General features: G+C 34.7%; 1 protein-coding gene across 2 annotated transcripts; it reads left to right on the forward strand.

Annotated features, from left to right (window-relative positions):
* Nucleotides 1-9,856: 9,856 nt before the first annotated feature.
* On the forward strand, nucleotides 9,857-13,712 carry LOC109149057 (cell division protein FtsY homolog, chloroplastic). 2 transcript variants are annotated; one of them, XM_019296683.1, is made up of 11 exons: nucleotides 9,859-10,217; nucleotides 10,449-10,553; nucleotides 10,914-10,984; nucleotides 11,065-11,123; nucleotides 11,465-11,502; nucleotides 11,640-11,760; nucleotides 11,829-11,897; nucleotides 11,980-12,062; nucleotides 12,194-12,262; nucleotides 13,053-13,115; nucleotides 13,207-13,712. In XM_019296683.1, exons 1-11 carry the CDS (start codon nucleotides 9,900-9,902, stop codon nucleotides 13,318-13,320), a joined length of 1,110 nt encoding a protein of 369 aa, XP_019152228.1. In that variant the 5' UTR covers nucleotides 9,859-9,899; the 3' UTR covers nucleotides 13,321-13,712. The 2 variants fall into 2 exon arrangements, with proteins under 2 accessions (XP_019152229.1, XP_019152228.1); XM_019296684.1 differs by lacking the exon at nucleotides 13,053-13,115 and having other exon boundaries at nucleotides 9,857-10,217.
* Nucleotides 13,713-14,248: the final 536 nt, after the last annotated feature.

Genomic DNA, 14,248 nt, shown 5'->3' on the forward strand with positions numbered 1-14,248 from the left:
AAATTTTAATTACGGACGGAAGTTGGAGACGTAAAGGGTGTGTTTGGAAATTTGAAAATCATTTTTCGGGTTTTTAATGTTTGAAAAGAAGGAAAATTTAAAGTCAATTAAAAATGAGGCATTGGTCAATGGAAAATGGATTTGTTTTTTGAAAAACAACTTTCCCTTTTCTAAAGGAGAAGTCATTTTCGGATGTTGATTTCTTCATTTTCTTTACTTTCCTTGGTTTCTTCTTCATCTTCTGATTTTGGAAACTAGTGCTTGTTGGTTTCCGGTGGAGATTTGGTTTCCATTAGTAATCAAAGTTTTTTTTTTTTTTTTTTTTCTTTTTAATAAAAAATCCATTTGATTTCCGTGCAGAAACTATACATGGTTTCTGTATCGAAAACCAGACATGGTGTCTGTATTGAAAATCATGATATGGTTTTCGGTGAAAACTCAGTGATGTAAAACTCGGCCGCCTAGCCGCCTAGGCGCCCGCCTAGGCGCTAGGCGGCCACTTACCTTGGAGTTTTGGCCTATAGGCGGCCAAAACTCGGTCGGCCGCCTAGGCGGCCGCTAGGCGGCCTAGGCGGTCAAACTCGGCCGAGTCGGTCAAACTCGGCCGAGTCGGTCAACTCGGCCAACTCGGCCGAGTCGACCGATTTCGTCCGATTTTGACCGTTTTTGACCAATTTTGACCGATTTTGTCTGATTTTGACCGATTTTGACCGATGTCGTCTTTCATTAATTATTGATTTTAATATTATTATGACATTATGACTTATAAATTATCATTATTTCATTTATTTAGATGTGTTATTTGAGTGAACGTTGAAAACAACCTCATTATAATTGTCGAACTACAAGTCTGTCACTATTTTTTTTAATTTTTTTGGTGCCCGCCTAGCCCCGCCTAGAATCCGCCTAGGCGCCGCCTAGACCGCCTAGGCGCTAGGCGCTGCCCGGCCGCCCGACTAGCGCCTAGCGCCTACTGCAACCTTGTGAAAACTAGATCTTGGTTTTTGCAGGAAACCAAGATCTATTTTTTTTAAAAAAAAAATATTGCTTATTTTTTAATATTATAGGATTATATTGAAAATTATTTTAGTATTATTATTATTATAAATATTTTTATATTCTAAATAAAATAATTAAAATATTTATTTATACAATTCTACTCATTTTTTCAGAAAATGAATCAAACACACCAATATAGTTTTTCAGAATGCAATTAAATACCAGAAAGAAAAATGTTTTCCAGAAAATGATTCATTTTCAAAAAACATTGTTTAGAAGTCATTTTCTTGCTTTCCAAACGGACCCTAAATACACTGTCAATTTGTACACAAACGACATAGTGTATTGAATATGAATATTATTCGATTCTTCCAAAAGGCTGAACCCCAACCCTAAGAGCCCCACACTCCGACCTGACAGAGCATTTGGGAGGATGAATATTATTCGATTGATTCACAAGGGAAATAATCATGAGAATATTATAGAAGGAATCATACTCTTTGTGTTCAATTGAATCTAGTAGAAAAAAGAATATCATTTAAATAATTAAAATTTCCTTATTCAAAATAAAATGCATACAAATATATACTTACTCACCATAAAATAACAAAGTACAATAATAATTATTCTATTGTTGTTTTATTCTTGAATCTCTTTTTGTTTAGAAGGGGAAATGGTCAAATAGGCCCTATAACTTCACTTGAAAAGTCAATTAAGTCCATAAATATTTTAAAGTTGTAATTAAACTCATTAACATTGAATTTTGGTGCAATGAAGTTCAAAAATCGATTAGTGACATGTTGGCGAACGGCGATCGATCACCGGTCGCGCAGAAGGAAGGCGACACTGGGTCGCCTTCTCTGACGAGAAGGTGACCCAACTTCGCATTCCCAAATCATGTCATTTTTTGGAATAAATATGTAAAATCATTCATTTTCAAAAGACGATTGTGTAAATAGTAAAACTTGATATAGAGCACTTGTGCCCTAGGTTTTACACATTTATGTCGATCACTTATTTATGAAAATTCTACTTGTTATGAGTGCATAATCAATGAAAGTGTGTAAAAATAGAAGGACATGCATAAGAAAGCATGCAAAAAGTGTGTTTAATTCAAATTGGCTCATTACCTTAGAAGTTGTTGGATATTGAAAACTTTAAGAGAACAAGAGTTGCATCCCAAGATTTTTTGGAATTAAAGAAAAAAAAATCATACAATTCTAGCAACACTTCTCAAATTGGAAGTTATAGCAACACTTCTCTATGGTCATGCATGGCATTGACTTACATCTCTCATGCATTGAGTAGTTCACATAGATTTTTTTTTTTTTTTTTTACTTATCTCTTGATTACGGTGTACTATTTCACTTAGCAGTTTCATAAATCTGGTCTCAATCTCAGTAATGTTTTTCCCTCTGGCCATTGTGAAGTCCTCAAACTTCTTCATGTCGATGGTTAGTTTGATTTTCATCTTCTGTTAATCTCCTTCGTCAATCTGTACTAAAATTTCTCATATTTGCATCGCACATTGACGCTTAGATATTATTGGAAAAATAGTGTCATCAACTACTTTGAAGATGATATCTTTAGCAATGTTATCGAGATTGTTCATCTTTTTATCTTCAGGGGTCCATTCTTGCCTTAGCTTTGGAATGTATCTAAGAGTTCTTTAACAATTTGGTTGGTGGCTGTGTTGACCATCATGATCTCCACAGGACTGCTCATGATAACTTTCCACATCTCATCATGCAACGCCAGAAAGATGAGCTTGCATTTAGATTTTTCAATCATCAAATTGATCAATACTAAATATAAGGTGCTTAGAGAGAGAATCTTTCATTTTGAGAAAAATAATGTGCCAATAAAATTTTTCAAAATAAAATTCAAATGAGCTTGAATTTAGAAAGTAGAGTTTCTAAAACACATCAAAAATTTAATCTTAACTTCTTTTTAATGTTATGGCACATTTTGTCTTGTTAAAAGTTACGTTTTGAGTTCGAATGAAACAAGTAATAAATGTTGCATAATGTAAATGAGAATAGAAATTTTATAGTGGTTCAGTCAACTCGCCTTACTCCACCCTTCTCCTAGAATTTTTTATGATGTTTCTTTTAGTATTTTACTCCAGTATAGGTGGAGAGGGTTTGTGCTTTGATCACTAAACCATCCACAAGCCTCCGTGTTTCACAAGCTACACTTGTTATCCTTATCTTTCTACTTTATTAAGTAGAGATCTTAGATTTGAACACAGGAAGGTTGTTCTTCCCCAACTGATGACTGAGATTGCTAGAGTTTTCTCTTGATCTTGAATGATTTGTAATTATCTCTCACTGGTGGTCAACTTGATTCACTTAAAAGCAGTTTTGAGCACTTGTAAAATTTCTTAAAATGACCAACACCTGCTTCAATTTTGAATGAAGGTATTTATCTAAGATTTTTCATAATAATATATATTATATATTATGGCCTTAATTACGTAGTTCAAGTTCACTAGGCTTACTAAGTAGTTTGGTTGGACTGAATAGCTAGAAGTTGTTAGTCAATCAGACTCTGATAGATGGGATACATGATATTCATTATATAGCACATTCAGTTACTGTACTCATATTGCTCAGTAGACACCAATGCACCATCTGTGGTTCTGAGTCAAATATGAGACAATAATGGCTAACGGTCTACCGTTCAAGAGGCAACAAGACATCAACTGTGGCTGGAGATCAACATTGCTTCCACCTCCGCTACTACGAGGTTAGGTTTCTCATAGATTATTATTCAGTATCGTTAGATTATTTAGATCTAATAATTTATAGACATCTTGAATTTTGTCCGCTTAAGGGAAGCAAATTTCAAATCAAATGTCATTATCTAACGTGCAATGACCAGTGATTGCCTTGTTAGATTTTCCAGCCGTTGCATGACTTTTAGCTCCTAACACTTAGCTTTTTAATCATTTCTTTGTTTTGGCTATATTAGGAAAATCTACCTTGGGATGTGTACTTAGGATTTTAAGAACCTAGATAACATTCTTCTCGCTAGCCGTGCGGTTGAGACTGATCACTATATTGTTAGCAATTGTGCTTATTGTAGACTATTTACCCGGATGGTGACTTGATTACTTTGCGGCATGATTGTTCGGAATCAACTTGGCATTCAACCTTCCGAACAACCTTTTGGATTTGACCATATAACAAAGGTCAATCCTTTAGTGTAATTAACTTTTGGTTAATTTTACCTTTCGGTTCCAATGACTACCTGGTGTAAGGTTTGGCCCTTCTACATTTCAATCTTGAACCTTCATGGTCTTCATTTCTTCAACTCTCCGATCTTCAAATCTTGTACCTTCCAGCTGTAAGTCTATAACCATTCGTTAATTTGAACTTTTGACTTTCCTAAAGCTACCTTTCGAATTGAACTACTATCTGGGTAGTATAATTCATTCGTAAGTGTAATCTTTCGGATGTTATAGGTGAAGAAAGCCTAAGTCTAGAAAATAAAATTTTGGGGACCTCATTTTCTAATTTGTTTGGTTTTATCAAAATATAAATTACAATGTTCCTAATAATATACGATCCAATGAGTCTTCATCAAGTAGCGTCATGTCAGCAAGCACTCAGCCACCCTCCAATTTTTGTTACAAGATATTTCCTTTCATGAGTTGAGCCACATATGACCCAATGAAGACGTCAACAATGGATTTGTTGATTTGATTATTGAGCATCGATGCCATTACTGTTTCCATATGGATTGGGGTTCCGGTGACCATACTCTAAATGCAAAACAAATATGTGCAAATTGACCTTGGAATCCCCTTTCTTTGTCCTATATGGTGTGGGCAAGAAGCTTATGCAAGACTCTAAGATCTTGTCTTGTAAATGTCGTGGCTCTAGATGTTCCTAGATCAAACCTCAAACCTAGAGATACAACTAGGGGTGGGCATTTTCTTTTGAGTAACCCAAACTGATTCGAACTAAACCAAAATGTACTGATTCGATTCAGTTTTGGTTTATTCTTTAAAATCGATTGGTAATGGGTGTTGTAAATCGAACACAGTTCGATTCAGCATTTTTTTTATTTAATTTCTTTGGTAATTTGTGAAAGAAGAGAAAAATATTAATCTAGATATCAATTTTGTTTGTTGTTGTTGTTGTTGTTTTTTTTTTTTTTTTTTTTTTTTGTTTTTTTTTTTTTTTGTTTTGTGTTTTTATACATTAGGTTTCCCAATTTACGTTAGACTAATTCTAAACCCCTAAAACTCTTGTCCAAGAGTTGCTGGGGGAGGTAAATCACGTGTCGCCTCATAATTCTCCAAGTTCCCACCCCTTGCCTGTACATTTTGCACACAACGAGTCTTCATCCGCTAGAGTAAGATTTTAAGGTAATCGGTCGAACCAACTAAACAAGTACGGCGAGGTTAGATATCAATTTTGTTAACAAGTAAGAAAGAAGTATTGACATGGATATTGATTTGCTAAAAAAAAAAACCATTGTTAGAATTCCACATAAGTCAGGTAACTTGCAATTAACCATAAATATAGGTATTAAAAAGAATTGATAGGTCAATTTCATTAAAAAAAGAAAAAAAAAAAGAATAAGGGTCAAATAGGTCACTGAACTGCACACAATATGCAATTAGGCCACTAAACCTAAAAAAAAATTAACAATTGGGTCCCTAAACTAACTAATTTTTTTCAATTTATCCAATTTACTAGTTTTCTCAGTTTTTAACAGGTTACCCCTCCACTTAGGATGCATATGTGACATTTTTTAAAAAAAAATAATTTATTTTAATTTTTTTAAATGTTTAATAAATAAAAACTAAAATAATCTAATTTTCTATTAAACAATCGACTTCCCCTTTAGGTTAATAAAGAGACTATTCGCAGTATTCACGCAGACTTCATCGCACCTCCACCGTAAATCACCATTCGGAACTCACCACACATCACTGCTAAGTTTTCAACCACAATAACTTCCAAAAGGTATGGTTTAGCTTGATAGTTAAAGTACATATAGGTATTCGTGTTTGTTAGTTTATGTTAGGGTTTGGATTGTATGTATTCTGGGATTGGGTTTATGTAAGGGTTTTGTGTAATTTATAAGTTGTATTCCTGAAATATGTATACAATAATGCTGACAAGTTTTTTTTTTTTTTTTTTTTTTACTGAAAAATGTGGTTCTTCTTTGTTGTTTTGATGTTGGATTTTTTTTAAATTTGGCCTGCAAATGGGGTCCATGCTGAAACCTTAATGGGTATGCATCATACTAAAGTTTTTTTAATTTTTTAGAGTATTTAGTTAAATGAATGCTAGATGTCATGTTTCTATTTGTTAAATGGTACTTAGTTTGCTTTATTGTTTGGTAGTACAGTGTAACAGTGTTGTTAAATGGTACTGAGTGTGTTTGGTTGTTTGGTGGTTTAAAGAGGTGTTTTGTTTTTTATTTTTATTTTTTTTGTTTTATTTTTTTTGTTTTTTGTTTTGTTTTGTTTTGTTTTTTTGTTTTTTTTGTTTTTTTTTGTTTTTTTTTTTTTTTTTTTACAGTTCTAAGGCTGAAGTTACCCTTGCAAATATGGTATTGACAAAGTGAGGTGGAAGATGACATGAAATATATGATATTATTTTTCTTTTGTTTTGATGCCAACTGGCTTGCAAATTTGTTGTTTTAGCAAATTTGCAAGCCAGTCTTTTGGCAGTTTTTGCAAGCTAATTGCTTGGCAGCAGTTGCCGAGCAGTTGACTTTTTATTTTTTATTTTTTATTTCTTTTATTATTATTTTATTATTATATTTATAATATAATATGAATGTTGGATCTATTTTTTAGGGTGAGATGAATTTGTAAGGATGTAGTGTGAATAGTAGATGATTTGCAAATGGGATGATGTGGAAGTGGGACTCATTTTTGAGAGCGGGAGAGTTTTGCAGGGATAATGTTAGCCTAACTTCTTTACTGCACTGTAATATATAGTTTTTAATATTACCATAGTTATTGCAGACATGTGTGCAAGTGTTGAGTTAGTAGTCCACCATGGTGGAAATTTTGTAAGAAATCCCGAATTCAAGTATATCAATGGTGAGGTTAATAGGATACAAATTGACCAAGATCTTATTTCATACCCCCATTTAGCAAAATATATAAAAGATGGGCAGTATGAAAATATGCAAAGTTTATACTACAAAGCAACCCATGAGCCTCTAAGATAACTCAAAGTTCTGTGGAATGATGAAAGTACTTTGGACCTTATTAGTTTGACAAAAAAAATGGAAGAAATGTGGCATCTATGTACATCATGGAATTGATGAACCTGAAGTGATTCCAGAATTGTTATTACTTGTACCTGAGAATGTTTATGAACGACATGTAGCTGAGAATGTGGATCAAGGTCAGGAGATGGATCATGTTGTTGAGGTTCCACCTGAAGATGATTTTGAAATTAATTATGAAGCTGAATATGAGATGGATAGTGAACATGATGAGGATGATAATGGATGGGTTACACAAGATAATGAGATTGGAAATAACTCTTGGTTAGATGTTGGGCTGGATGCATAAAAAAGGATAACATGGAAGAAAATGATGACAAACATGGAAATGATAAGGGAAAGGGTAAGTCAAAGGCAAAGAATACATATAAAGCTAAGTTTACAAGATCAAATCAGAATGAAGTTGAGGGAAACAAAGGATGTGTTGATTATGGAAGTGATAAGTACTATTATGACTCCGAAGATCCACCAACTTGTGATTCAGAAGACGATGTTGAAAGGGAAGCCAACAGATGCTGCTTTCTTACACTTTGTAATATGTTTTTTTTTTTTTTTTTTTGTTTCTGATTTTGTAGGGTTTGGTTAGTGTCATTCAACAATTGCTTCCTAATGCGGAGCGTAGAAATTGCGCTAGACATATCCATGCAAATTGGAGCAAGAAACATAGATGCAAGGTGTTAAAGAGTCTATTTTAGATGTGTGCTAACTCAACAACTGAGGACAAATTCAAATTCATGGTTGAGCAATTGGAGAAGAACGATGTCCAAGCTAGAGATAATTTGTCCAATTATCCTGCTAAATATTGGTGTAAGGCATTCATTAGGCCAGAATCAAAGTGTGATTCAATTAACAATAATATGTGTGAAGCATTCAATGGAACAATTGTCAAAGCCAATCATCCCATTGTTAAAGGATATAAGAGTTGCCATGATGACAAGAATTGCAACCAAAAGACAAGCTTTGGAGAAATGGCCAGGGAATTTTGGACCAAGATTGATGAAAAAACATAATGGAGAGCATTGGGTGGCACGTTGACTTCAATGGAGATGATGGTTATGAGATCAAGAAAGGGAGACAACAATTTAAAGTTAAGTTACAAGGAAGAAGTTGTTCATGTAGAAGTTGGGATCTAACTGGTATACCCTACCCTCATGCTTTGTGTGCAATTTTTGATAATGGTAGAGATCCAGAAGAATTCATTAATGATTGCTACTCCAAAGAAGTTTACAAAACAATCTATAGTTACACAATTCAACCTTTGAATGGAGAACTTAGTTGGCCTAAAACTAATGATGAAGAAATCCAAGCCCATGCACCGAGGACAATGACGGGTATGGGCCAAAGAAGAAAAGAACTCGTGAGCCTAATGAGCCTCCTGTTGGAAAGATGTCACGACAAGGCAGGATTATGACATGTTCTATATGCAAACAACAAGGTCATTCCAAAACAAATTGTCCAAGTACTAGAGGTCAAGGTCCACCCCCTACTACTACAGCCACAACATCAACTTCTAGGTCTTTTGGTGGTGGATTGGGTATTTATACAAATCCTAATACTGGAGCAGTCATATTCAATGTAAGTCATTTTTTATGAAATATTTCAACTAAGCATTCTAATATTATAATATAATTGTTATGACCTAAACATGTTTGGGAATCGATTTTTTCATTGTATTATGTAATCTGGACAACCAGGAGAACATGTAATTTATCGGGAAAGGAAGAACACAGGTGTTGTGGCTAGGGGCAGACTGTAAAGTCCATATTTAAAGTGCAGATTTTTTGTTGAAAATGTCAGAATGTTATAATATTGAAGTGCAGATTTTATGTGTATTGCTAGAATTTTGGAAACTCATTAGTACTCAGGATGGTCGGTATCTTATGAAAAGTATTTTGGAGTTTGGTTGTTGAATGCAACCTTTTTGTGTTTTGCTATGTACTTAGAAATGGTCTTGTTGCTATAATGGTGTACTTATTTTGTATTCTAACTATTCTAGAACGATGTTGATGCCGATATAGTGACAAGGGGTTTAAATATTTCATTTATCCTTTTTCAAATTAGATATGCTTAAAATGTTTTACTTTTTCCATCTAACAACTGTTTTTTTAAGAAGAAGAAAGAAAGAAAGAAGAAAACAGTGCTACTAATGTATATAGTATTAAAACAATTCAATTACTGCCAAATATACCAATAGTTCAATTAATCGTGGCCAAGAACGTGAATTTTACATTGAAAATCATCGTTAGTTTTTAAAAAATTAGCAAATTAAATTATTTTAATTTTTATTTATTAAACATTAAAAAATTAATTCAAAAATAAATTATTTTTTTTTTAAAATGCCACATATGCATTCTAGGTGGAGGGATAACCTATTAAAAACTGGAAATACTTGTAAATTGGACAAATTGAAAGAAATTAGTTAGTTTAGAGTCCCAATTATTATTTTTTAAGTTCATTGGCCTAATTATATTATTGTGTGCAGTTAAGTGGCCTATTTGACCATTATTCCTTACCAAAAAAAATAGTGGTCTAATTGCACTATTAAAAAAAAAAAAAAAAAAAAAAACCTATACGACGTCGCTTGCTTACTTTATCCGTTACACACTTGCATCTTGGCTTCTGCTTCCAAAGCTTAGCAAATGGCTTCTCTGCTATCTTCTTCGTCTCTCCGCCACTTCCCTTCCAAAACACCATTAACGCCGCCAAGCTACGGCGCCGCTTTCTTTCTCAATCTACCAAAATCTACCCGCCCATGCCGATCTAGCTTCGAATGCTCGGCCGGTCAGACTGGGTTCTTCCAGAAACTCGGTAGACTGATCAAAGAGAAAGCAAAGAACGACGTCGACAAACTTTTCTCTGGATTTTCCAAAACTAGAAATAACTTGGCCGTCATTGACGAGCTCCTCCTCTACTGGAACCTCTCCGACACCGACCGCGTTCTCGATGAGCTCGAAGAGGTGCCATAAAATTCAAGCTCTTTTTCTCTGTGAAATTTTTAGGAGAATAGGAAAAAAAAACTATTATTGGTTACTTAGAAACACCTTGATGTGGAATTCTATTCATTTATAGGCTTAGTGTCTGGGCATTCGTTACTTTGCTCTGCTGTGTTTATATAATTGCATTTTTTGTACTATGGAAGCGTTGAGAGTTGAAATAATTGTCTTTGCCTTTTTACCTTGTGGTTGTAGGCTTTGCTGGTGTCTGATTTTGGGCCAAGGATTACTATAAAGATTGTTGAGAGTTTGCGAGATGATATATATGCTGGCAGGCTAAAAACAGGAAGTGAGATCAAAGTAGTTTCCCCACCATTTTTTTTTTTAAATTTATTTTATTATAATTTCTAATGCTTATCTCTGACCTCAGCTGTTTATAAATGAATATAGATGTGGTAGTTATCCTTTAATCATGTTAAGAGTCCCATGTTGATAAAATAAGAGAGAACGTATGGGTTTATAAGGCTATGAGTTAGACTAACTAATTAATTGGATTCAATGTGGTTTGGCTCGCTATGGGTTAGACTAGCTAATTGATTGAATTCAGTCTTTTAGTATGGTTTGGCCCATATGCATTAACAAATCAAAAGTTTTAAATCTTTGCTTGGGTAATGGGGAAGCAATGAATGACATGGTGAATGCAATTTTGATGGTGTATAGGATGCTTTGAAGAGGAGTATCTTGGAACTTCTAACTAAGGCACCTAAAACAGAGCTTCAACTAGGATTCAGGTTTAAATTGCATCAAAATCTTTGGTTTCTTTAGATTTCATTGAGTTTAGAGTTGAAGTATTGTCATTACAATTTAACAGGAAACCTGCTGTAATCATGATTGTGGGCGTCAATGGAGGTGGGAAGACAACATCTCTTGGTAAGACAAAATGGTTATGTTTGACAACACAATGGCCTAACGATATTGTTGGCAACACAATGCATAGTTTTGTTTTGCTAAAGGAAGAAAAGATGTTTGACAAATATGCTGTGTTTGTTTTCATGTTTTAATCTACTAAACTAGCAATTACCAGGAAAGCATAAATAGAGGGTCATTTCCTTAGAAATAGAAAAACTTTTCCTTAGTTCTACATTGCCCAAGAGACACTCTTGAAAGATGTATTGTGTATAAAGCAAATGGAATCTTCCTTTACCCGAAAGTTTAAACGTTCTAGAAGTATATCAATGGGAGGTGGTTTAAGTGTTTTCTTTCTGATGCAGGAAAGCTGGCCAATAGATTGAAGAACGAAGGAGCAAAGGTTGGATGAGACATTTCCCTTTCCTTTCTTCTCCATTAGATGCATTATGTGCCTTGACATGTTCGTATATTATGAAGGAAGAAAGCCTATAATTGACTTCATTTCTCACTTTTCTTTTGCTTTGAAATTATTGCTAGATATTACTGGCCGCTGGTGATACGTTTAGAGCAGCTGCTAGTGATCAACTGGAGATTTGGGCTGAGAGGACAGGCTGTGAGATTGTCGTTGCTGAGACGGAGAAAGCCAAAGCATCATCAGGTATGGATATAGGTTTTTATATTTTCTTTGTGAATTGCTAACACGAGTTTGAAGTTCTCCCTGAGTAGTTCTTTCACAGGCTGTTAAAAGAGGGAAGGAACAAGGCGTTGATATCGTTTTATGCGACACATCTGGACGTAAGTTGAGTTAGATGCAGTAACTTGTAACTTCCCGACTTACAACATTGAATATTCAGCGAGGTTTTGATTGTTTGAGCAGGTTTGCACACTAATTATAGCCTGATGGAAGAACTGGTTGCATGTAAGAAAACTGTTAGTAAAATTGTTCCCGGGGCACCCAATGTAAGCCATCATCTTTTGTATTCCACTTTATCATATGAGTGCATTCTCTTCTTATTTATGATTAAATAAATTTTTCTATGCTTAAGAGTGGTTGAAGTAGTTACTAGAGAAATGTTTCACGTGATTTGTAGGAAATTTTGCTAGTGCTAGACGGAACAACAGGTTTAAATATGCTCCCACAAGCAAGAGAGTTTAATGAGGTAATGTTTCGGACTTTGTCATTTTTGTATGTTTTGCGTTTTTGTTTATTTGATTGACTTCTTTTTGTGCTGCTTCAGACTTCCTTTTGGAGCTTGCTATTTCAATTTTTTCTTTATATTCAACTATATCATTTATTTTCTGGTTGAAAATCTCGTGTTCCACTTTTGGTCGCCCTGGTGGCAGGCAATAATAGGGATGGCAACGGGGCGGGGGCGGGGGCTGGGAGTTACTCCCCATCCCCGACCCCATCCCTGACGGGGAATTAGAAATAATCCCCATCCTTGTCCCCGGTCAACTCCTAGAAATATTCAAAATACTTAAAAGTCTATGGTGCACATTTGTGGTGTGTGGTGCATTTTGTGGTGCATTTGTGCATTTCATTCAGGTGTGTTTCTGAACACAATATGGTGCATTTGTGCATTTCATTCTGGTGTGTTTCCGAACACAATATGGTGCATTTATGCACACCTAATAGTGCAATCCGCACGGCCGCACGGAAAGCCCTGTCTGCATTTGAACCAGTATCTATATCTATATATAATTTTTTAAATTATAATAATTATTCGGGAACGGGGCGGGGTATCCCCATCCCCGACAGGGAATTACACACATTCCCACAGTCCCCATCCCCGTTTCCCGAAAATTTTCCCCAGGGCGGGCGATCGGGGCAAATTGCCATCCCTAGGAAATATTCATTTTTATCTTTCTCTGTTTATACATGGAGATATGTGTTCCTTATTAAAGTCACCTTTAAAATATTTGAATGTTTGGGCTACCTTCCAATGCTAGGTTGTTGGAGTAACTGGTTTCATATTGACAAAACTTGATGGTTCTGCTAGAGGTGGTTGTGTGGTATAGTTACTGTTCTTTATTCTGCCGTCTTTTAATAAATGACAATTACTATCGGTTCTAAATAAACAACTTTAACTGCTTGTGCTTACAGGTCAGTGTAGTAGATGAGCTAGGTATTCCCGTAAAGTTTGTAGGCGTTGGTGAAGGCATAGATGACCTCCAACCATTCGATGCGGAGACATTTGTTAACGCAATATTCTCGTGAGGGGAGGTAAGTTTGAAGTGCACATGGCATGATTGGATGAGATGAAATGTGCCGAGGTTGCAACCGAGTTGAGGAGATGCCTGCCATTGACCAATAGGATCTTAGTTGCTTCTTTTGAATGAAAGGTTGTTTTGAATATCATTTTCAAAGGCAGGCAGGGAGGCAGCCCCCTGTTGTCATCTTCTTTCCAGTTTACACCTGAGTTGAGTTGAAAATAACCATAGCCAACAGTGTGGAATTTGAATTTTTCAATCAGAGAAATTGAACCCCCCCTTTAGGGGCTAGGGCTGAACCCCCAAAGTGTTTGCTATATAGACATTTTGTTGATTCAATTTCTTTTTGGCTTCAAAAGTTGAGGATTATTAGGGCTAGGGCTGAATCCCCCAATATCATATCTTGTTTTAAGTTTTAAATTGAAACTTTCTTTTTTGTTAGACCACGATGTGTCTTTCTTGAGTAGATTCTAACTATAGGAGACATATTTAAGTCTGTATCATACTAATAATCTCTGTTTGCACTAGACTGATCCAATTAAGGGACAAAGTGCTGGACATATTAAGGATCATTTACTTCATTTCTCTGTTTTTCTATTTCTCCAATTTTCCTTCTCCATTCTTCCATTTTTTCATTTCTTCAGTTTTTTTTAATTTTGATTCCCCATTCCTCCATTTTTTTTTATTTCTCTCTCTATCTCTCTCTCTCTCTCTCTCTCTCTAAATACTAAATAATTTTATACACTAATATTAATAAGTTCAATACACTAATACTAAATAATTTTATAATTTGTTTCATCACATTACAATTATTTCAATCATAATTTGATTAGACAACAAAATACGCAAAACATCATTAAATATAGTCATCCCATATAACATTTGTACAATAAATAATAATAATAATAATAATAATAATAATAATAATAATAATA

This window comes from Ipomoea nil, unplaced genomic scaffold (assembly GCF_001879475.1).
Source record: "Ipomoea nil cultivar Tokyo-kokei standard unplaced genomic scaffold, Asagao_1.1 scaffold2149, whole genome shotgun sequence".
NCBI classification, from domain to species: domain Eukaryota; kingdom Viridiplantae; phylum Streptophyta; class Magnoliopsida; order Solanales; family Convolvulaceae; genus Ipomoea; species Ipomoea nil.